Source organism: Perognathus longimembris, chromosome 8 (assembly GCF_023159225.1).
Source record: "Perognathus longimembris pacificus isolate PPM17 chromosome 8, ASM2315922v1, whole genome shotgun sequence".
Taxonomy (NCBI): domain Eukaryota; kingdom Metazoa; phylum Chordata; class Mammalia; order Rodentia; family Heteromyidae; genus Perognathus; species Perognathus longimembris.
This window is the reverse complement of record NC_063168.1, coordinates 32636927-32660194: the sequence shown is the minus strand read 5'-3', so window position 1 is coordinate 32660194 and position 23268 is coordinate 32636927. Positions and strand designations below refer to the sequence as shown.

At 40.4% G+C, this 23268-nt stretch overlaps 1 protein-coding gene across 2 annotated transcripts; it reads left to right on the top strand.

Annotated features, from left to right (window-relative positions):
- Positions 1-3414: 3414 nt before the first annotated feature.
- Positions 3415-5704, top strand: LOC125356880 (regenerating islet-derived protein 3-beta-like). Of its 2 annotated transcripts, XM_048353577.1 has the most exons (5): positions 3415-3490; positions 4167-4285; positions 4474-4611; positions 5191-5317; positions 5585-5704. In XM_048353577.1, the coding sequence occupies exons 1-5, from the start codon at positions 3415-3417 to the stop codon at positions 5650-5652; spliced, it is 528 nt and encodes a 175-aa protein (XP_048209534.1). In that variant the 3' UTR covers positions 5653-5704. The 2 variants fall into 2 exon arrangements, with proteins under 2 accessions (XP_048209534.1, XP_048209535.1); XM_048353578.1 differs by lacking the exon at positions 4474-4611.
- Positions 5705-23268: the final 17564 nt, after the last annotated feature.

Below are 23268 nucleotides of genomic sequence, written 5' to 3'. Positions count from 1 at the left end.
AGCACCTGTGAGCACTCTTTAAGACCCAACCCAGACCTTAGCAAACACAGTTGTATAAATCTGAGAAGTTATACAGATACCTTGCCTCTCATTTTTGTATAGAAAATCAGATTTGGTGTTCCCAAAGAATACAATTTCAATATAACAACCAACCCTGAGCCCTGTATTCAGTAGTTACTTACTTGCCATTATAACCGTATTAGCAATTTTTGTTCTTATATTAAGTTCTTTTTGGACTGGTAGGATTTCTCTGTGAACCCCTTGATTCACTTGGATTGAACAGGGATAACCTCTATCTGATAACCAGGGGTCAATGGAGTCCGGAGGTCCTGGAAGTAAATTTAGGAGGGTAAGTTAGGGGTAGTGAAGTGCATAGAGTAAAATGAATGGGAGGTGATGATTTTGGTTTAGTTTCAGTGAAGTGGAAAGTTGGAGAAGAGTATAATTGGTAGAAAGAACGAGGGTAAAATGATAGACAATGGAGAGTCTGCAGAAAAGAGTAAAGGCCTTAGTTAAAGGAAAGTAATTTGAAAGAAAGAAAATTTGAAAAGAGAAACAAAGGAAAAATACAGGAGACCAAACACACAAAATACAAAAAAAAAAAAAAACTTACAAAAAAGAAAAAACCCAATAAAACAAACAAATAAAAACGGAAAAGAAAAAACAAATGACAACTCAAAAATGGAAAATAAATTTTTTTTTAAATGGAGTCTCCCTTGTTTGGGTGGTCTCTTTCCAATCTCTGGTTTCCTTGCGATGGTCTACAGTCTATTTTCCTGCTGCTTGGCTGGTTTGGTTTGCTTTCAGTTTGCAGGGTTTGGATCTGCTATGAACCTCTTCACCCTGTTAGTTGAATCCTGGGGCTCTGTGGTTCCCACAGCTTGAAGGTAGGACTTGGGTGTCCTCTCTAGATGGGGGACGCTGAACAGTCTCAGGAAATGTGGCTCCTCCGGCTGCTGCCCTTAATGCCTGGCTCTGAATAGGCTGCGGACTCAGCAGTGCAGGGACCTCCAGCCTGGTTTACATGGCTGAGAGCTGCTTACCATGGGGGAGGTTCCTCCATCCTGGGTGGGGCGACCTTCTCCTGGGCAGAACTGGCTGTGCAATTCCATTTGCAAGTGGAATTGGGATACCTCTGTAAGGGGGCTGTTTATCTTTCTCAGGAACTGTTTACTCTCCTGTCTATTTGTTCTATGCTGCCAGTAGGTGCTAGCTGCTTTTAGTTTGATTTTAGACATTTGGGCTGTTGAAGAGTTGCCAGCCCCAGTGTCAGTGGGGTGGAGTGGGGCCGGGCACCTCTGGCTGAGTTTACTGAGTCTGTGAGCATTGGCCCAGGAATGATCCTCCCGCCTAGGTGGAGCTGGCTCTCACAGTTCAGTCACTCTTGCCCTTTTCAAAGATAGCCCCTTCATCCTCAATTTCCCCTGGCCCACTTTAGTCTGGTCTGACCCAGTCTATGCCAGTGTCAAACATGGCACTTTGCCCTGGCAGTAGGGGAAGGGCTACTTTCCAGAAGCTGCTTTGTGGGCACCAGTGAGAACGTTCTTTGTGGGATTCTCATGCTTTCTCTGTGATTTTGGCCAGTCCGTGATCAGCCTGCGATCCATGTCTGTCTGCCACCATCTGGAGGATTTCTTCCTTGTCGCTGCTATGTGCGTTTGGTGCACAGAATGCTGGGCGCGGTGCCAGTGCTGGCACCAACGTGGTGGTGGGATGCAGCCAGGAGCTCAAAACTGTGTTTTCAGGCCAGCAAAGTCGATTTTTTTCTTCCTGGCCAGAATGCCTATACTGTTATAACTTACTTGGGCTGTCTTTCTAGGGGTAAAAGTTTCTCTGGAGTGCTAAACCTGGGATGTCAGACGGAGCTTAGCTAGGGCTTTGCTGCTCCTCCACAGTCTGCTATTGAGCCTTTGTGATCCTCTCTTAAGACTACCTTCCTTTGATCTCACTATGTGAGTGTTTATAATGCTGTTTAATTAATCATGTCCAAGTGTAATTTTTTGTATTTTACTGAGATTTTATAATAAAATAATTAATCTCATATTTACCCACAAAAGAAGTGGTGAGAAGGCAAGTTTATTGGTTATTATTCCTTAAGATGCAGGTGGAGGGTTAGGTATGGTAATAGTCTCTCCCAGTCACAGTAATAGGGAGGACACTAAAGAATGGTGGATTTGAAGTTATTTTCTGCTATCACATATTGAGATCTGTCTCAAGTTCTAAAAATAAGATTTTATGTACAAGAGCATATCTTATTTTTTAAAATTTGTGTTTTTGATTATTTATTTGAGTTAGCTTTCCACATATAACTTAGGAGGCCTTGAACTCAAAATCCTCATACCTCAGCCTTACTTTCCCAGGTACAACAGATTTGTGCCACCCACATACCAAGTACCTTGCTATAATGTTGAATCAGAATGATTACTTCTTCCCTTTGTATATGTACTTGCTTTTCCATAAGTTCCACTAATCTCTACCTCAACTAGTTTTTACTTTGTTGTGTCACTTTATGAGATAGAGACTAGCTTGTGTAGCCCAAACTGGCCACAAACATACTTCTTCTCAGCTACTGATTGCTGAGATTACAAACTTTCTCGGTAAATTTATTTGAAAGAGCACTGTATTCTGTAAACATAGATTATTTTACAGGTTGATATAAAAAGTATTTTTCCCAGGTTGATAAAGTACCCTGCTGATAATTATTTCCCAGAATGATTCACAGCTGTAAGACTTTCAAAGCAATGCATAAGCATCACCTCAGACTACATGGATACTCCTAAATTTCTCGGAAAAGCATATCTGTGAAGAGTAGGAAAAATTCACTTGTACCTGGGAAAATTAGCTGACCTACTAGCAGGAAAGAATCAACATCAGTGTTATTCCTAGTCTTGCCAGGAAGTGCCTCCTCCATTCTGTGGGATTTTCCTGGAATCCATTCCAAACGCTAATCCATGGCCTTTGACCTATATATATACTCCGGTTATCTATTTCAACGTACTTTCCCATAGGTCTCTTTATAAAAGCCGCAGTGTTTTCTGTGCTGACAAACCATCCTAAATTCTTACCAGACAGGTAAGTGGTAGCTGCATGAAAAGAAGAGCCAGAGTGAGGGGTTTAGGTTACATTTTATTGATATGAGAAAGGTATTCTGCTCAGAGAACCCAAGAGATTTGAGAATAAGCAAAGGCTTCCCTTTGAATCTTAGATGCAGAGAATTTAGATTTCTCAATTCAATAAAAACATACACAAGGAAGTGTATATGACCAAGATCAATGGTGTCCCTAAAGGTATAGACAAAGGACAAGGTGCTGTGGGGTCTCTGAATAGTCTGTTTGTGTATGTGTGTATGCCTTCTCTCTCTCTTGTTTTTCTTTAAATAGCTGATTGCTGATTGCCTCCTCACTCACAGACAAAATGCTGCCTACTCCAGCCCTCTCCAGCATGTCCTGGATGCTGCTATCCTGCCTGATTCTCCTGTCTCAAGTGCAAGGTGAGATTTCTCTTCATATAGCTGTGAATTCCCTGGGAGTATTCACAACCAAAACTAAGAGAATATGTTCCTTTGTGTCCAGTTAGTATTGCAGAAGCCAATCTTCACAAAGGGAAAACAGCTATAATATTACTACTGTGTTACTTTTAGTGAGACCATCACTGTTTTCTTTCATCTTTGAAATAATATCCACACTGCTTTATTTTATTTTGGTGGATTGAAGCAGAAAAGTGTGGAAAGTCAGTGTAGAAAAGGTGAATGATCAAAAGTCCAAGTTTAAGAACTGTCATCTCGGGCTGGGGATATAGCCTAGTGGCAAGAGTGCCTGCCTCGGATACACGAGGCCCTAGGTTCGATTCCCCAGCACCACATATACAGAAAACGGCCAGAAGCGGCGCTGTGGCTCAAGTGGCAGAGTGCTAGCCTTGAGCGGGAAGAAGCCAGGGACAGTGCTCAAGCCCTGAGTCCAAGGCCCAGGACTGGCCAAAAAAAAAAAAAAAAAAAGAACTGTCATCCCAGAGTGGGATTTGGTGAAAAGAGATGCAGGCCACAGTTGAAACAAAACTTTTCCTTCAAAGTGTTAGGTCTCATACAGACTCTAGAGTTAATATCCCTCTACACTCAATCCTCACTGCTCATTTAATTCCTTTCTTGTCATTTCCTTTCTTCACCTCAGGTGAGGACTCCCAGAAGGATCTACCTTCTGCTCGCATCAGCTGTCCCAAAGGCTCCCAGGCCTATGCCTCCCACTGCTATGCCTTGTTTAAGACACCAAAATCCTGGACTAATGCAGACGTGAGTGCTGAGAAGTGGAGTTGGGATTTGACATCGGTACAAGGAATATAAGATCTCAAATTTCAAACTTCACCTGTTCCTTGAAACTCCTATAAATACATTTGTCTGAATATCCCAATTAGTAGTTATATGCTGAAGATATACTTACCCTTTTCTAACCTTCTCTATTCTTTCCCTTCCTTGCGTAGTTGGCTTGCCAGAAGCGGCCCTCAGGCCACCTCGTGTCTGTGCTCAGTGGGGCTGAGGCCTCCTTTGTTTCCACTCTGGTCAAGAACACTGGGATCAGCTACCAGTATGTCTGGATGGGACTCCATGATCCCACGCTGGTGAGATTCCATCATTTCCTCTTTGTTACCCCTCAAGTGGTTGTTCTTCCCCATACTTCTTGCCTGAATTGAAAAAGCTCAGAGATTCTAAAGAACACCACCTGTGGTTGCCATTTGGAAAAAAAGAAGCCTCTGTATCTAGAAGAAGAACAAAATTCTGTGACTCTTTCTAGTATTCAGAAAAAAAAGAATGTGCCTGTAGTCAGCTTTGACACCGTTATCAGGAGAGAATGTTGATAATCTGATTTCTGAAATTCAGGATATCAGGTCATACTTACTGCAATCATTCTAAGTGAAGAATTATCTTTATAGGATAAGACACTATTTTTGAGGTCCATAGAACACCAAAAATTATGTATAAGGAGGAACATATTATTTCAAGTGATTTGAAGTTCTTCTGATAATTGAATGGGACCAGCCAATGGCATTCTGGTAGAGTGTCCCACAAAGATACAAATCAAATGTGGAGCCATTACTGAAGTGTAAAGAAAAGGCTCTAGAAATGGATTATGCAGGCAAAGGACTGTGCAGTTAGAAGATAAATTACATTCCATCCTTGTGGCCTTATCTTTTGTATAGGGAGAGGAACCCAATGGAGATGGCTGGGAGTGGAGTAACTCTGATGTGATGAACTACTTTAACTGGGAAAGGAACCCTTCCATTTACTCTGATCGTGGTTACTGTGGGAGCTTGTCACGAAACTCAGGTAAGAAACCAAGGAGCCACCTACAATCATTTTTCATTCCCTCTTTACCTCCCAGTTCCTGTTTCTCTTGGGCTGACAGTTGCAATGTGGGATTGAATTCTTCCATCTCCTTTTTGTCTTCTTTCTTTGAATCTCCTTTCCTATAAACTGGGACACTGACAAAGACAAGGATGGAACTGTAAAGCCTAAGTCAGTTCTGAGATACTTTACTGTGTAACAGAAACTCTGATTCTCCCAATATTTCTTTCTTTTATTTTGTCTCTCAAGGATTCCTGAAGTGGAGAGATTATAACTGTGATGTGCAATTACCTTATGTCTGCAAATTCAAGGGCTAAGCATGTGGGAGTTTGCAGCTGCATTATTGAGAAGCTCATCATAGACAAGAGAGAAAGTATGAAGATGTATCTAGGAAGACAATCTTCTTCTCACATCTACATTTGACCCTTCATTCTGACTTGCCTTTTCTTCCCTCTTCCCTTTCCAATATACAATTCCTCTACTTTTGTGGTGGTCTCTTGTCACACAAAACCATATTAAAGAAAAGTATTCACACTTTAAGCTATTGTTTTGTTTTTGTAGTAAGATTCTATGTAGCAGGGTTGGAGGTTTGGAAGAGAACATGCTGGGAATTGCCTTTTCCTTGCTCATTCTACTCAGGCCTAAAGGAATATGCATCCCCATCAGTCCTCACAAGGAGTGTCATATAGTTCTCAGTTGAAGACATCGACATTCCACCCAAACACTGACCAGATGTCCTACTTACGGCATGATATAAGCAGCCTTATGGGTGATTGATGTCCTTTAAAATGTTCTTGTGAAATTATTTTCTCTGAAAAGCAATGTTTCTTCTTTAATTTTCAATCCACGTTAGACTGTGACTTCTATAAAATTCAGTGAGATTTTTTCTCTAATATTTCAGGCATAATATGACACAAGAAGTCTTATATATTGTGTCTCTCTTCTCTTATGCAGTAAAATTAATATAAAGACAATTTAAACCAGCACAGTTTTTGTTTATTAGTAGGGCTTGAACTCTGGGCCTGGGTGCTCTCTCTGACTCTTCAACTCAAAGCTAGCACATTACCACTTGCTCCACAGTGCCACTTTCAACTAGCACATTTTCTTTAAAGTAATCTGGCAATTAAGATAACAGAGAAAAACCCTTCCCTGATATTTGTATAAGCAATAAGCCCACACAATCATTTCATTTTCGTCTTACCTTGTAAAGGAACATGTTGAAATAAATACAAATCAGGACTATTGAAGTGGTAATTTTTTTTAATGATGGGTGCTAAATGTGGCATTACATTTAGAATGTCCAAACTTCTGAAGCTAAAGAAATAAAGAGGCCCAGGATTTACCTGTGTTTTGCCTCCTGAGGTTTTTCAGGTCCTCCTAATAAAGGGCAAAAATAATCCCCTCACTGATCTGAAAGGTTTAGAGGAATATCAGTACTTTGGAAACAAACCAAGAACACTCTCCATAACACAGATCTAGTTTTAGGTAAGCACTGCTTATAAGACACTTCTCTGGGTTTTGGGATTTAGCTCAGTGGAAGCGCACTTTCCTAGGAAGTGCAAGGCTCTGAGTACAATCCTCAGCTTTGCAAAATAAATAGAAAGAAGACCCTCCTCTTACCTTAGACGAAGTAGTCATTTCACTCTCTTTTCCTTTGCTGTATTGTGAGCTAAGACATTATTTTGAATTGATGGCCCTGGGACTTTATGTTACACAAATACTGAGATTTTACAAGATTACCACTGTGCTGACCATCAGATAGCCAGGATCAAACATAACAGTGGTGGATAATTGGGGAAATTGTGTGATAAAAATGCATTTAAGTTGTAGCCTGAGGAAAATTCAAATCCATCATGAATATCTATAACTAGGCCATTGAGAAAGTGAAGGGGTTCATTCTCTCACAGCTAGAGCACAGAATAAACCCAAACTATAACTTAGAAGGATAAATTTAAACCCTAAACAAAGGCATTTATCCTTCATTTTCTTTCACTTACCACTAGTTGAGCAATTAGTGCAAATTTGAAAACCTGTTAAAAAATAACTACAAAGCGTAGTATGTTTCCTTGGGTATGGCTCACTTGACTTTATATGATTTCTTCCAAGTCTTCCCATTTCCTTATGAATGGGGAGATCTCATTCTTGATGGAAGCATATAATTCCATAATGTATGTATATGCTACATATGTGTAATACACACACATATTTAACATATGTATATACTATATATACATATACACATATATGCCACATACATATATACATACAAACACACACATACATACATATATACATATGCACACATCACATTTTCTAGATCTATTCATTTACTGAAGGACATTTAGGTGGGTTCCATATCTTAGCTATGGTAAATAGTGCTAAAATAAACATGGTTGTGCTGGAGCTTTAGTAGGACCAACATCTGTTGTTATTAAACTTCCTGATAATGGCTGTTCCAACTGGGGTGATGTAGAATATCAATGTTGTTTTGATTTGCATTTCTTTTATGGCTAGAGATATTGAGCATTTCTTTATGTCTTATTTGGCCATTCACATTTCATCTTCAGAGAAGTTTCTCTTAAAGTCTCTAGCCCACGTTTTAATGGGGTGGTTGTTTCTTTAAAGGTTTGTTTTTGAGGAATTTAATTTTTTGAATTTAAATATATTTTAGATATGAGGCCATTCTCTATTGTATTTCTAATCAACATCTTCTCCCAATTTGTTGGTTTTCTATTTATCTTGATAGTTATGCTGTTTGCCATGCAGGAGCTATGCAGTTTCATGAAATCCCATTTGTCCAAACTTTCTTTGATTTGTTGTATTTTGGGTATTAATTGTGTTAGAAAAGTTACAGTTTATTTCTTTTCCTCATAATCCCAGGAAAGTGTGTATTACAGATAAGCAAGCATTAATTTTACAGTATAGACTTTGGAGCTTTTTTGGTGATTTAAAACAATTTTTCTTACTGTTTTTAAGAACAAAGAAGGATTTTATTTAGTGAGCAAGAAAAAATATATGAACAACAGAAATAAAGCTGCATGTGAATCTCCAAATGCAAGGCTACAAATCAAAATCACTGGTAAAAGCAAAGAAAATGTTAACTGGCTATGGGGAAGCCAATAATTGGTGAGCTTGTCAAGCTGCCAATAATAACTTTCCATATGTAAATGTAAAAAGGAAAGGGAATAAAATGTGATATGCAATATTTAATGACTATAGAAAAGTTATGTAGTAAAACATGTACAATAGCCATATAAGAAGAGGAAAAAGAGAAATTCATAGAAGAAAAAAACTAAGCGATATTGATTATTTATTTTCTAGAGACAGAGTTTATATCTTAGATTCCAGAAACTCCAGGAATACTTAGGGATATAAATAACACAAAATCAAGCTTACATACATTATATTCAAACTAAAAAACACCAGTTTCTAAGAGATCATCATAAATACAGAAATTAAAGGGGTATCTTACCTACAGAGAACAAGGAAAATTGGTAACTCCAAATTTTCATCAGCAAATATGAGTAGAAATCAATTATTGAATATGTTGAAATGAATTTTTAAAAAGCTAAACTACAATTTTTAGAGACCACATTATTCTTCAAAAGTGAGAGAATTGCTTTCCTGACAAACAACCTATGAGAGTATGTTTCCAGTAGAATTTCCTGTAAGTTAAATACCTGAGTAAAATGGCAATAATGGTGGTCACATAACTCACAACTATGAAATAAAAGCATTTAAAACATCATGAGAAAAGTTACCATGAAATACTTTATTCTATTTTTAATTGAGTAGAAAAATAATGGTTTCCCTCATTGGGAATAATTAGTATATATCTAGGATATTCCTAGAAGAAGATTATAATAGCTATGTCCATATGAACACGTAAGATGATGCTAAGTGAAATGAAGTCCAAGTTATGGAAACTGTGGTTTATCATTGTTGTTGTTATTTTCAACATTCCATGTGAAATTATGCCCTTTTTTTGGTCTTTCTTTCCTGCAATTATTACCCCTGATATCACTGTAACTGATTTTAGTACCCTGGAAATTATATATAAGAGTATTAGAACTAGGGAAGGGAAAGGGAATACCAAAATCAAGAGACAAAGGATAAAAAGACAAACCAATACAGCAGCAATACTTTAAAAAGTATATGGTGTAAAACAACTGTACAACACATTAAAGGGTAGAAGGACATGAGGAGGAGGGAGGTGGGGGAAAATGGAGGAGGAGGTCACAAGTTGGATAAAAAGATGTACTCACTGCCTTACATATGAAACTGTAACCCCTGTGTATATCATTTCAACAATAAAGAAATGAAAAAAAGGAAAAATAATGTTTACCAAAAGAAAAAATGCTTACATTCTTTTGGGTGCTTATTCAAACTAAAAAGTAGAAACGCCATTATAATGAACAATACGAGTAAGGCAAAATTAAATAACAATGAGTTCACTTTGTGGAAGGGAATCTTAGATTTCAATACTCTTAGAAGGGTTGACACACATGACTCCATTTTTTTTGCACTTTTGAGACAAGAGCTCATTATGTAGTCAAAGCTGGACTGTAATTTGCTATGAAGCTAGTCTGGCCTCAAGCTGACAATCCTCTCACCACTGTTGGGCTTATAGGCAGACACCACCATACATGTAAGGACACCATTTAAAACAATATCTATCTATAATCTATCTATCTATGTATCTATATATCTATGTATCTATCTATCTGTCTATCTATTTTGCAAGGAGAGTCTCAAAAGGCTGTGTTGGCAGAGGGCTACTCAGGAAACTGACATGAGTTGTGAGTGAGAAACATTTTGAGAAATGAGAGACAGAATGATGGGATGTTAAAATGAAGAGGAAAAAAGGGGGCAGGAAGAAAGACTGGAAGAAAGGCAATGAGGCATCGCCCCCTTTTCTTCTACAGTATGGTGCTGGACAAATCAGGTAAGTTTTGCTCCACATCTTATCCTGATGGGCACAAAGATCATTTTGCTCCTCATTCATGTACCCTTTACTCTTATTTCTGCTGCTCTCATTAGCAACTATTTTCATTTTTCTTTGGAAATAAGTCTTCTTACATGACCTACACTGAGGTTGTGGGAACTGGACATGTGGCTGGGGGGGGGGCGAGAACTGCTTGGATTTCACTAACATGCTTGCCAATCTGTTTTGTGGGAAGAGGACTTCATCTGTGACTTTTCTCAGGATATTATAGTAAGAAGCCACTCCTAATGCCAAGATTTCTGTCTGTCATTTTTCCATGTAGGCCTGATGATACTTACTCCTTGCCCTTTTCCCCACTCACATGCTTCAGACCTTCTATAGGATTCTGTTATAAAGGACCAATTCCTGCCTAGTTTGACAACTCACTTCAGACCAAGCCAGAAGAGAGGTAAGAAACTGTTACAGGAAGAGAACACCACTAACATCTGCTGCTCTCCTGATATCTGGGAAAAGATGCAGGGTGGTTTGTGTATAAGGTTTTTGCATCACTGAAACCTTAGCAGGAACAAAATCTACCACAGAGTTACAGACTGTAACCTCTAAACTACCAAGACAAGTGTTAGTGAAATGTTCGAGAGCCCCAGAGACCAAGACCAATGCAAATAGCAAAAAGGGCGTTTATTGAGAGATAGCTCAGTCCTCCATGGACTCAGCATGCTGGTGACACTAAGAGGCCTTGAGGCTAGGGCTTCCAGCTGTTTTATACATTCTATGGGAAAGGCAGGGACTTAGCATACATCATAGCAATTTTTAACAAATCAACACACACCGTGGGAAAATCATGAAACAATGCTAAAACATATTTGGTGCATTTGGTGGCGGGAAGGAACCTAGAAAGGGTTATTGGTCAGATCAAGGGGCCTACATAATTAAAGTTGATTGGTTTAAGCTATAGGGGCGTCGCAAGAGAGTACGTGCACAGTTGCAGGGTTTTTTTTTTTTATTAGATACTGGAAACCACACCTGGGTGGAGGAGTTTTGGAGAAACTCCTGAACTTGTTTTTCTTCTCTGACCAACCCTTAATCAGTTTCAGCCATCTGGTCACTCTGTCCCAGGGTGTTTCATGTTCCTTTACTAGAAAGCGAAGAGTGGGGGTAGGGTTGGTTTACAGTAAGGGTAGGTTTTCTACAAGATGGAGTTGTTATCGCTTTTCATCTCCCCCCTTCTCCCAGGTACCTTGGGAGCCAATCATAGATCCCTTGGAGTGAGTTCTATGTGTAGGGGTCAATACTGGGCTTGTAATACCATTAATTGCACAGTATTGACCTTGTCTTTTATAAATGCAACAAGATTGTTAATTATATAGGGTCCAGTAGTTAGAGCTAGTAAAAGTATAAAGAGGGGTCCCATTAGAGTGGATACCAGGGTCGTCAGCCAAGAGGAATAATTATGCTAAGATTCAAACCATCCCTGTTGTTGTTCTCTTTCTCTTCTTTTTGCAAGTTCTTCCTGCACCTTGGCTACTGACTGATTATTCCCGAAGGGTTAACATAGAAAGAACATTCTTTCACCAAAGCTGTGCACAATCCTCCCTGCTGAAAGAAAACTAAATCCAAGCCCTTTCTGTTTTGTAGCATGACTTCCACAAGATCCTGTCTCCCAATACCTCTGTTACTATCGAGTTACTTGTGTCCCGCCATCATCCATCAAGACACTGGGCCATTGGTAGTCCTTGCACACACATGATGTCCTTTTTGGTATATTTTGGAACATCTCAGAGTGCCCAGGGTCCCGGGTCTGGGAGTTCAATGGCCTGATTGCCGTCCCTCTTTAAGGCAGCCTCCCTAGCTGTTTTGTCTGCCAGGTTGTTGCCCCTTGCCACTAGATCTTTAGATTTTTGGTGCCCTGGGCAGTGGACAATGGCCAATTTCTTGGGTAGCCAAACGGCAGCAATCAGAGCTGATATTTCTTCTTTGTTTTTGATAGTCTTTCCTTCTGCCATTAGCAGCCCCCTTTCCTTGTAGTAACATCAGGAAGTCCCAAGTTAGGGGCTGATAGAAGAGCAGTCTTAATCTGATCAAATGACTGCTCCATCTCCTCAGTTCAAAGGAACTGAGGAAAAGAAGGAAAAGAAGGAACTGAGGAAAGAAGGACAGGAGTCCTTCTTTGGTGGCTTCATAAAGGGGCTTGGTCAGTTCAGCGAAACCAGGAATCCACAGTCTACAGAAACCTGCCAATCCCAAGAATTCCCTCACTTTGCATGGGGTTTTGGGCTTAGGAATTGTTATCACAGTCTCTTTTCTGACTTGTGTAAGCCATCCCTGTCCCCCTCTTAGCAGGTAGCCCAGGTATGTTACCTCTGATTTTCAGATCTGGGCCTTCTTGGTTGAGGCACAGTACCCTAGGCCTCCTAGGGTCCTAAGTAGTGCTTCAGTGTCTTGCAGGCATCCTTCCTCCATTTTGTCTGCAATCAATAAGTCATCCACATATTGCAGAAGCATTAGATTGGGGTGTTTCACCCTGAACACACCCAAGTCCTCATGGAGGGCTTCATCAAAGATGGTTGGCGAGTTTTGAATCCTTGGGGTAGCCTGGTCCAGGTCAGTTGTCCACTTATAACCTTCTCAGCATCTGACCACTCAAAGGCAAACAACTTCTGACTTTTTGGTGCCAGGGGCAGGCTGAAGAAAGCATCTTTCAGATCTAAAACTGTATACCACTTTCTGTCCAGTGGCAGGGTGCTCAGGAGAGTATATGGGTTAGAGAGAGTTGGATGAATATCCATTACCCTTTTGTTTACTTCCCTTAGGTCCTGTACTGGGCAGTAATCATTCAACTGGGGCTTACAGACTGGTAGCAAGGGCATGTTCCAGGCTGACTCGCAGGGTCTCAGTATCCCCAATCCCAATCTGGATATGATGAGTTATCCCCACTTGGGCTTCCATCGTCATAGGGTACTGCCGAACCCCTGACAGGTCAGCCCCAGGCTTTAGTTCTACGAAGATAGCAGGCTTATGCTTCGCTAGTCCCATTCCCCCAGTTTCTGCCCAGGCCTCAGGGTAAGTCTGCAACCAATAGTCCATACCCATACCCGCAAAGGTTGGCATTGACTTGGGCACCTGATAAAGGTGGTACTCATCTTCTAAGGCTAGAGTTAATACTTGGATGGGGAGTGGACTTCTGGGAAGACGGTGGAGGAGCAGCAGAGCACTAGCTGAGCTCCCTCCAATATCGCAGTTTTCCCATCCCAGAGAAACTTTTACTCCTAGAAAGACAGCCAAAGTAAGTTATACCAGTACAGGGCTTCTGGCCAGGAAGGAAAAATCGACTTTGCTGGTCTGAAAACACAGATTTGAGCTCCGGGCGGCATCCCGCCACCACTCCAGTGCCAGCACCGGCACAGTGCCTCACACTCCCCACAGCTAAAGCACTCAACCGAGACCAGGGAGAAATCCTCCAGATGGTGGCGTACAGACATGGATCACAGGCTGAGCACGGGTGGGCTGAAATCACAGGGAAAGCATGAGCACTCAATGAACAACATTCTCACTTGCACCCATAGAGCAGCTTTTGGGAGGTATCCTTTCCCCCACTGACAGAGCAAAGCACCATCTTTGACACTGGCATAAGGTCAGATCAGACTGGAACTAAACCCAGTCTGGGGAAAGCGAAGTGGCCATCTTTGAGAAGGGCAAGAGGGACGACCAGTGAGAACCAGCTCTGCCCAGGAGAATGACCACTGCCCAGGCAGGGGGCTTGTTCTGGGCCTCAGCTCAACTAGAGGTGCCCCACCATGCCTGCCGGAATCCCTAAATTAAAAGCGAAAGCAGCAAGCAGAAACCGGCAGCACAGAACAGCCAGATGGGAGAATAAACAGTTCCCGAGTCAGATAAATGGTCCCATCACAGAGGAAGCCCAATTCCCAGCCCCAAACGGAGCTGAATTCCATACCCAGCTTTGCCCAGGAGGCCGCCCCTCCCAGGAGCAAAGGCAGTATTCAGAGGAAATTTTATATATCTGAGTGCATACAGCAACAAACTGGAGAAACAGCAAATCAATAATTTAAGGAAGAACCTTAATTTCCTTGAAAGAGAACAACAAGCCAAACCCCAAGTGAATAGATGGAAGCAAATAATAAAAATAAAATCAAAATTAAATCAATTACAGATGAAAAAAAATCAAAAGAATCAACAAAGCAACGAGTTGGTTCTTTGAACACATCAACAAGACAGAGAGACCCCTAGCAAAAATTAATATCCCCAAACTCACCCATAAAAATTTACACCTTCTAAACAGACCCATATCCAGTATTGAAATAGAAACAGCAGCAAGTGATCTCCCATACAAGAAAAGCTCAGATCCAGACAGATTCACAGCTGAATTCTACAAGGCCTTCAAAACAGAACTCACACCAATAGTTCTCAAACTCTTCAATGAAATTGAAAGGGAACGTTCACTACAAGACATATTCTATGAAGCCAGTATAACCTTTATCCCCAAAACAGGCAAGGACTCACCTCAGAATGAGGACTATTGACCAATTTCCCTGATGAACATACATTGCAAAGATTCTCAAGAAAATTCAGGCCAATCGACTTCAACAGGTCATCAAAAAATCATACACCACGATCAAATCTGATTCATCCCAGGGATACAAAGTTGTTTCAATATACGCAAGTCAATTAATGTAATCCCCCACATCAACCGGAGCAAGGTAAAGAACCACATGGTTATATCACTCGATGCAGAAAAAGCATTTGATAAAATCCAGCACCCATTTATGCTAAAAGCCCTGCAAAAACAGGGATTCCAGGGAACATTCTGGAATATAAACAAGGCAGTTTATGACAAACCAACAGCAAGCATAACTCTAAATGGTGAAAAACTAAAGCCATTCCCTTTAAAACCAGGAACAAGACAGGGATGTCCAATCTTTCCCCTTCTTTTCAACATAGTACTAGAATTCCCAGCAAGAGCAATTAGGCAGGAAGAAAATATAAAGGGGATCAAAATAGGAAAAGATAAAGTTAAACTTTCTCTATTCACAGATGATATGATCCTATACATAAAGAATCCCATAGACTCTACCCCCAAGCTACTAGAACTGATCCAAAATTTCGGCAATGTAGCAGGTTATAAAATAAACCTTCAAAAATCAACGGCCTTTCTTTATGCTAACGACCCGAAGACTGAGGCTGAAATCAGGAAAGCAACTCTTTTGCAATAGCCCCCCAAAACATAAAATACCTAGGAATAACCTTAACCAAAGAAGTGAAAGACCTCTTTGAAGAGAACTTAAAAAGCTTGAAAAACGAAATTAAATCAGAACTAAGGAAATGGAAAAACCTCCCATGCTCCTGGATTGGGAGGAATAATATAATCGAAATGGCAATATTGCCTAAGGCTATCTACATATTCAATGCAATACCCATTAATATCCCAACACGATTTTTTAATGAAATAGAGGAAGCAATCCAGAAATTCATATGGAACAATAAAAGACCTAGAATAGCAAAAACATTCCTAAGCAGAAAGAACAGTGCTGGAGGAATTACAATACCCAACTTCAAGCTGTATTATAAAGCTATAGTAATAAAAACAGCTTGGTATTGGCACCGGAACAGGCCTGAAGATCAATGGAACAGAATTGAACACCCAGGAATGAACCCACAGAACTACACCTACTTAATCTTTGATAAAGGAGGTAAAACAATAGTATGGAAGAAAAATAGCCTCTTTAACAAATGGTGCTGGCAAAACTGGCTCAACACATGCAAGAAACGCAAACTAGATCCTTATATATCACCCTGCACCAAAATAAATTCCAAATGGATTAAAGACCTCGAAATCAAAACAGACACCCTGAAAACACTAAAGGAAGGTGTAGGAGAAACACTTGGGCTCCTTGGCACAGCACGGAACTTCCTTAACAAAGACCCAGAAATTCTACAAACCAAAGAAAGGTTGGACAAATGGGACTGCATCAAACTGCAGAGCTTCTGCAGGGCAAAGGACATAGCTCGCAAGATAAACAGAAAGCCCACAGACTGGGAGAAGATCTTTACCAGCCATTCAACGGACAAAGGCCTCATATCTAAAATATATGCAGAATTAAAAAAATTACCCTCCTCCAAAACAAAACCGCGAAGAACCAATAGCCCCCTCATCAAGTGGGCTAAAGACATACAAAGAGACTTCTCTGATGAGGAAATGAGAATGGCCAGGAGACATATGAAAAAGTGTTCTACATCACTGGCCATAAAAGAAATGCAAATCAAAACAACATTGAGATTCCATTTCACCCAAGTAAGAATGTCATATATCAAGAAAACTAACAATAACTATTGTTGGAGGGGATGTGGCCAAAAGGGAACCCTACTTCATTGTTGGTGGGAATGTAATCTGGTTCAGCCACTCTGGCAAGCAGTATGGAGATTCCTCAGAAGGCTAAATATAGAACTCCCCAGCAGCCCCACTTTTGGGTATCTGTCCAAAAGACCATAAACAAAATCACAGTAATGCCACCAGCACAACAATGTTCATCGCAGCACAATTTGTCATAGCGAGAATCTGGAACCAACCCAGATGCCCCTCAGTAGACGAATGGATCAGGAAAATGTGGTACATATACACAATGGAATTTTATGCCTCTATCAGAAAGAATGACATTGTCCCATTTGTAAGGAAATGGAAGGACTTGGAAAAAATTATACTAAGTGTAGTGAGCCAGACCCAAAGAAACATGGACTCTATGGTCTCCCTTATTAGGAATAATTAGTACAGGTTTAGGCAAGTCATAGAAGAGCATCACAAGGCCCAATAGCTATACCCTTATGAACACCTAAGAAGATGCTAAGTGAAATGAACTCCATGTTTTGGAGACAACTGTTATATCACAGTTGTGACTACTTTCAACGTCCCATGTGTATCTGTAGCTTCTATTATTCATGATGTTCTTGTATCATCTTCCTGTGGTTGTACCTACAATATCTCTGTAATCTCATCTGAGTATATTGGAAACTGTGTATACTGGTATTGGAACTAGGAAATTGAAAGGGAATACCAAAATTGAGAGATACAGGGTAAAAAAAAAAAAAAAAGACAACTACAAAAGCAATACTTGCAAAACTGTTTGGTGTAAGTGAACTGAATACCTCGGGGGGGGGGCGGAAAGGGTAAGGGTAGGTGGGAGGGGGGTATAAGGGACAAGGTAACAAACAGTACAAGAAATGTATCCAATGCCTAACGTATGAAACTGTAACCTCTCTGTATATCAGTTTGATACTAAAAATTTGAAAAATAAATCAAGGCAATGTGATAACTCTGAATTGAGAATGGCAGAAAGAGGAGAGAGAACGTTTGAGGAATCATAATGTTTCAGAAACATTGTAAATCACATAGTCTAATTAAAGTGATACTGATATCAATAAAAAATAAAGTAAAAAGTTAAAAAAATAAGGAGAAGTATACTGAACAATAAAATGGTGTGCAAAATATAGCTGACTTTTCTTCTGGTCAGAGTCCTAGGCCTTAAAATCTCAAAGGAAGAAATGAATCTTCTTCAGCCATCTAAGCTTATTGGGTTACTAGGCCCAGAAACGAGGAAGTACAATCTTTTCACAATACTGACTTTCACAATACTTGACTTTTTTTGGCTGTGAAATGTCAAAATAAAGGAAGTAGAATAATGGTTTCCAACCTTAGGAGACTGCCCAAGACAATTCAATAATATTTTAGAAGTTAAAAAATAACAAGAATTTTTAAATCTTTCTAGAAAACGTTTGCCAAATATATTCTGTGTGGTCTGAATGAAAGTGATTTTTATAATATAATCTCAGAATCCTAGTTATTTTTTTCAGTTCCAACTTTATTTTTCAATGACTCACTGATCATTCAATAGTAACATTCAAAAGAAAAGTAAATCAATACCTGACTTATGTAGCTGTAATTCCCCCTGTACATCCCCTTTATAATTTAAAAAGAGTATATTGTTTAGACAGTTGGTGGTGTGGTTCAATCCTGTAATCCTAGCTAATCCAGAAGCTGAGATCTGAGGGTTGAGACTCAAAGCAAGGCCTGGCATGAAAGATTGTAAGACTCTTACCTCCAAGTAACTACCAGAAATCTGGAAATGGAGCTGTGTCTCATGGTGGTAGGGCATTAACCTTGACCAAAAATGCTCAAGAAGAGTGCACAAGCTGAGTTCAAGTCTCATGATTGTCATATACACACTCACACACAAATACACATACATACATTCATACATACATACATACAAACCTCATACTTCTGTTGCCCTTCACTGCCTGAGCTTCCTGAACTCCTCAGAATTTTGAAATCTGGCTAATCTCCACTCCTTTCCTCAACTACCTGTCACATCAGTCTGACAGAATTTTATATGTATACTGTGGTGTAATAGTAAGACTTAACAATCTTAAGTTACATATAATCAGGCAAGTATTTTAAAGTATATTTATTAAACTAATCGGGATAGAAGTAAACTCTCATTAACTCTGTATGTAGGAAGAAATGGCAAATTGGCTAACGTTTCTCAGTAATTTATTGGAAAGCTGAATGGATAATTATTTCTAATTTTGTAATTGTAATTCTCACACTAAGGAAAAATTGTCATTTGAGTTTAAACGTTTTCATGCAGTAACTGGGACTGAAGAAAAAAATGGCTCTTTTAAAAGGCAATGTGTCCCTGGGCTTCAGAGTTTTTCCAGATGCAAATAAAGGCTGAGGTGAAGGTGGTAAAGCAGAGTTTGTAGGGTTTTTTGGTAACAGTTTTCAACAGGCCCACGGAAAAGGACAGACGATTCCTACAAGTTTGTCAGATGTAATATTGGCCCTTAATAAGTTCCAGGTAAGATCATGCTTAGAAACTACTTCTGTGTGGACCTCTCTGTTGCTTTGAATTGGAGTAAAGTGACCTCTTTTAAGACTCATTGATCTGAAATCTGTGGTTCGAAGCCAGCCTGGGAAGAGAAAGATCCCTGTGAGAGCCCTGTCTCTAATCGGCCAGCAGAGTGCTGCAAAAGGAGTTGTGTGGAGCACAAAGTGGCAGAGTCCTAGCCTTGAGCTAGAGGGCTGAGGGACAACACTCAGGCCCTGAGCTCAAGTCCAGTGATGGGCCAAGAAAAATGCCAAAGGTGCATTTATACCAGCATGGAAAAGTCACTCCTGGGACAAAAGTGATGGAACATCCAGAGGCAGTAAGCCACTGCTTGGATGGCAGAGATGGTGTCAGATCCTAGAGTCACTCCTGTTTGGCCTTTCAAAAGTTAATCAGAGGGCTGGGGATATATCCTAGTGGCAAGAGTGCCTGCCTCGGATACACGAGGCCCTAGGTTCGATTCCCCAGCACCACATATACAGAAAACAGCCAGAAGCGGCGCTGTGGCTCAAGTGGCGGAGTGCTAGCCTTGAGCGGGAAGAAGCCAGTGACAGTGCTCAGGCCCTGAGTCCAAGGCCCAGGACTGGCCCCAAAAAAAAAAAAAAAGTTAATCAGAGTTGGGAGGTCCTAGAAGAATAGTTCATAAGCATGCCTTTCCAATGTCCATGTCTGTCTACTGGCAGGAACTTGCCAGTCATCTATGATAGTGTGTAGTAAGGTAAGTTTGTCAAATGACAGGATAGTTTAAAATTCCAACCCCCTGCATCTACTAAAAGCCCTGACTAGCAGTGAGAATTGTAAGCTGATACATCTGTTCAGGAAAGAAAGATTGTGGATCTGAGATCTTGTCCTTATTGAGATCTAAGGTCTGCAAAGGTAGTTTAGATATTGTTACATCATCAGTTTCCCCACCCAGAGAGGAAAATGCTTTTACAAACCAGAGTGCTAAAAGCCTACCATGATATATCCCAAGAAGAGATCTGTGCAGTTGTTAAAATGTTAGCTATTTACTCCAGTTTGGAGTAAAGTTACTAGTAACATCTAGTCTTGACAACCCCTTGGTAAAGTATGCTAAGGATCTATAGGTTCCTGGCTAGGTAACGTTAACACCCCTGAGTCAGCCTGAAGAAGTTACAGAAGATTGATGATCTCCACCCATCACCTCCCCCTTCAAGATCAAGGAACCAGAGTCATTAAAAAATAATAATCCTAGCCTTACTGGAAATATCTGATTATTGAAAGTTATTGCCCTGGAAAATTATGGCCAAAGGCCATTGTCTAAAGCTGTCTTGAAATTCAGTGATGTGTCAGCCTACAAGAGCTAGTGTGCTTAAAAAGCAACTAGGAAAATATGAGATTTCACTAAAGTCAGACTTTAGGTTAACTTAGGTTAAGCTTCTCTAACCAGTCTATGCAGAACGTTGCAGGCAACCCACAGAAGGTGTGACATTCTACTAGAACCACCGGGAGCCACTGCTGCCTGACACCACCATGGCCCCTGTCTGGAAGAATCTACATCTTCACCCTGAGCACCCCTACCATAGTAAAAACAGATGGGACTCTATGACACGCAGTTGATTTCTGCTGGAAAGTGCTGACACGCAGTTGATTTCTGCTGGAAAGTGCTCTGGATCTGCTGAAACTAAATTTTTTTTGGGGGGGACATTCTTGAGTTGACTGTAGTTAACTACTCTATTAAGAAAATTGGATATTGTAAGAGATTTTCAAGTAGAGAATTCCATGGAACTGATGGCCTGCTGCTAAATCCAAAACATGTATGACAGGCTAGCGAGTCACTTCCAGGCAATGCCTGGGGTGGGAGGTGTGTCCAAATGTATTAGAGTGTGTCCAGATGGATTAGGGTGTGAAGGTAGGGAGAAGCTATGGGTCTATCGCCAGACTCTAATGGTGGGTCTCCAGGCTGCTGCGCACAATCCCACAGATTTCGACAGGGTATACATGGTAGTGCAGGGAAGACAGAAATCGCCTTCTAGTTACTTAGAAAGATTGATGGAAGCCTTTAGAAAGTTTACTACTTTTAACCCTGAAGCACCAGAAAATTAGGCAGCAGTAGTGATGGCCTTTGTTAACCAGAAAGCTCCAGGTATAAAGAAAAAGTTGCAGGAATTAGAAAATTTGGAAAGAAAGACTTGTTAGGTATAGCACAAAGAGTTTTTAATAACAGAGAAGCCCCGGAAGAAAAACAGACAAAGGCCACTAAGAAGATGACTGAAGTGCTAGTTGCAGCACTAGAGAGAAATGGGCCAGGACAGGGAGATAGAGAGAGGCGAGGGCCTAGAGATCAATTTCCCATCTGCCAACCTGGGAAAGGCTTGCGTAAAGATGAATGTGCCTACTGCAAGGAATCCGGCCATTGGGCCAAGGAATGCCCCAAGGACCAAGAAAGGGGATCAAAACCTAAGTTCCACCAACCAGGAAGAGTGCCTGTCTTGACGGCGGGAGCCACAGAGGATGAGTAGGGATGTAGGGGTTCAGACCTCCTCCCCAAACCTAGGGTAACTCTAAAGGTGGCAGGGACTCTGGTGGAATTCTTGGTGGATACCGGACCTCAACATTCAGTCCTATTAAAACCACAAGGAGGGGCTGGGGATATAGCCTAGTGGCAAGAGTGCCTGCCTCGGATACACGAGGCCCTAGGTTCGATTCCCCAGCACCACATATACAGAAAACGGCCAGAAGCGGCGCTGTGGCTCAAGTGGCAGAGTGCTAGCCTTGAGCGGGAAGAAGCCAGGGACAGTGCTCAGGCCCTGAGTCCAAGGCCCACGACTGGCCAAAAAAAAAAAAAAAAAAAAAAACCACAAGGAAAATTATCTGGAAAGACTTATTGGGTTCAAGGAGCTAATGGAATGAGCCAGTATTCATGGACTACCCGAAGAACAGTGGACATAGGCATGGGGCAGGTATCACAGTCGTGACAACACGTTTTCTTGATATAGGACATTCTTACTGGGGTGAGATGGACTCTCAATGTTGGTATTTTTTGTTGTTGTTCTCTCTTGTTGAGAGGGCTATTGGTTCTCTGCTGTTTTGTTTTGGAGCAATGTGATTTTTTTAGTTCTGCAGATATTTTAGATATGAGGCTTTTGGAAAATGTGGTACATATACACAATGGAATTTTATGCCTCTATCAGAAAGAATGGCATTGCCCCATTCGTAAGGAAATGGAAGGATTTGGAAAAAATTATACTAAGTGCAGTGAGCCAGACCCAAAGAAACATGGAGTCTATGGTCTCCCTCATAAGGAATACTTAGCACAAGTTCATGCTAGTCACAGCAGAGGATCACAAGAGCCCACTAGCTATACCCTTATAAACACATAAGATGATGCTAAGTGAAATGAACTCCATGTTATAGAAACGACTGTTATATCACTATTGTAATTACTTTCAACATGCGATGTGAAACCGTAGCTTCTATTATTGATGATTCTCTTGTATCCCCTTCCTCTGGTTGTACCTGCACTATCTCTGTATCTTATCTGGGTACATTGGAAACTGATTATACTGGTATTAGAACTAGGAAACTGAAAGAAAATACCAAAATCGAGAGATACAGGGTAAAAAGACAAACTACTCCAAAAGCAATACTTGCAAAACTGAACAACTCATGGGGGGGGTGGACAGGGGAAAGAGGGAAGAGGTAACAAACAGTACAAGAAATGTATGCAATGCCTAACATATGAAACTGGCACCTTTCTGTACATCAGTTTGACAATAAAAATTTTAAAAAACAATAACAAGAGTTCAAGTGTGAAGAATTCCAAAATGAAGCATTCTCCCTTCCTACACTAACTAAACTTATATTAAAGAAAAAGTTATTGATATATGACACTTGTATGCATACTAACTCAAGTAAATAAAAATATTTTTGGAAGGACATAAGTCTCTTTTCAAGTGTCCATGATTGAGGCTGATAAAATTAAAATGAAGTTACTTTTGTTTTTCATCACTGTTTATATCCAAAGAATTGGTTCAAGCTCTTAACCAATTTTCTTTCCTTTGAAATACACACAAAAATGATCAAACATAGATAATTCATTATGGTTCTACCAAAAATTTCGCTGAAAGGAT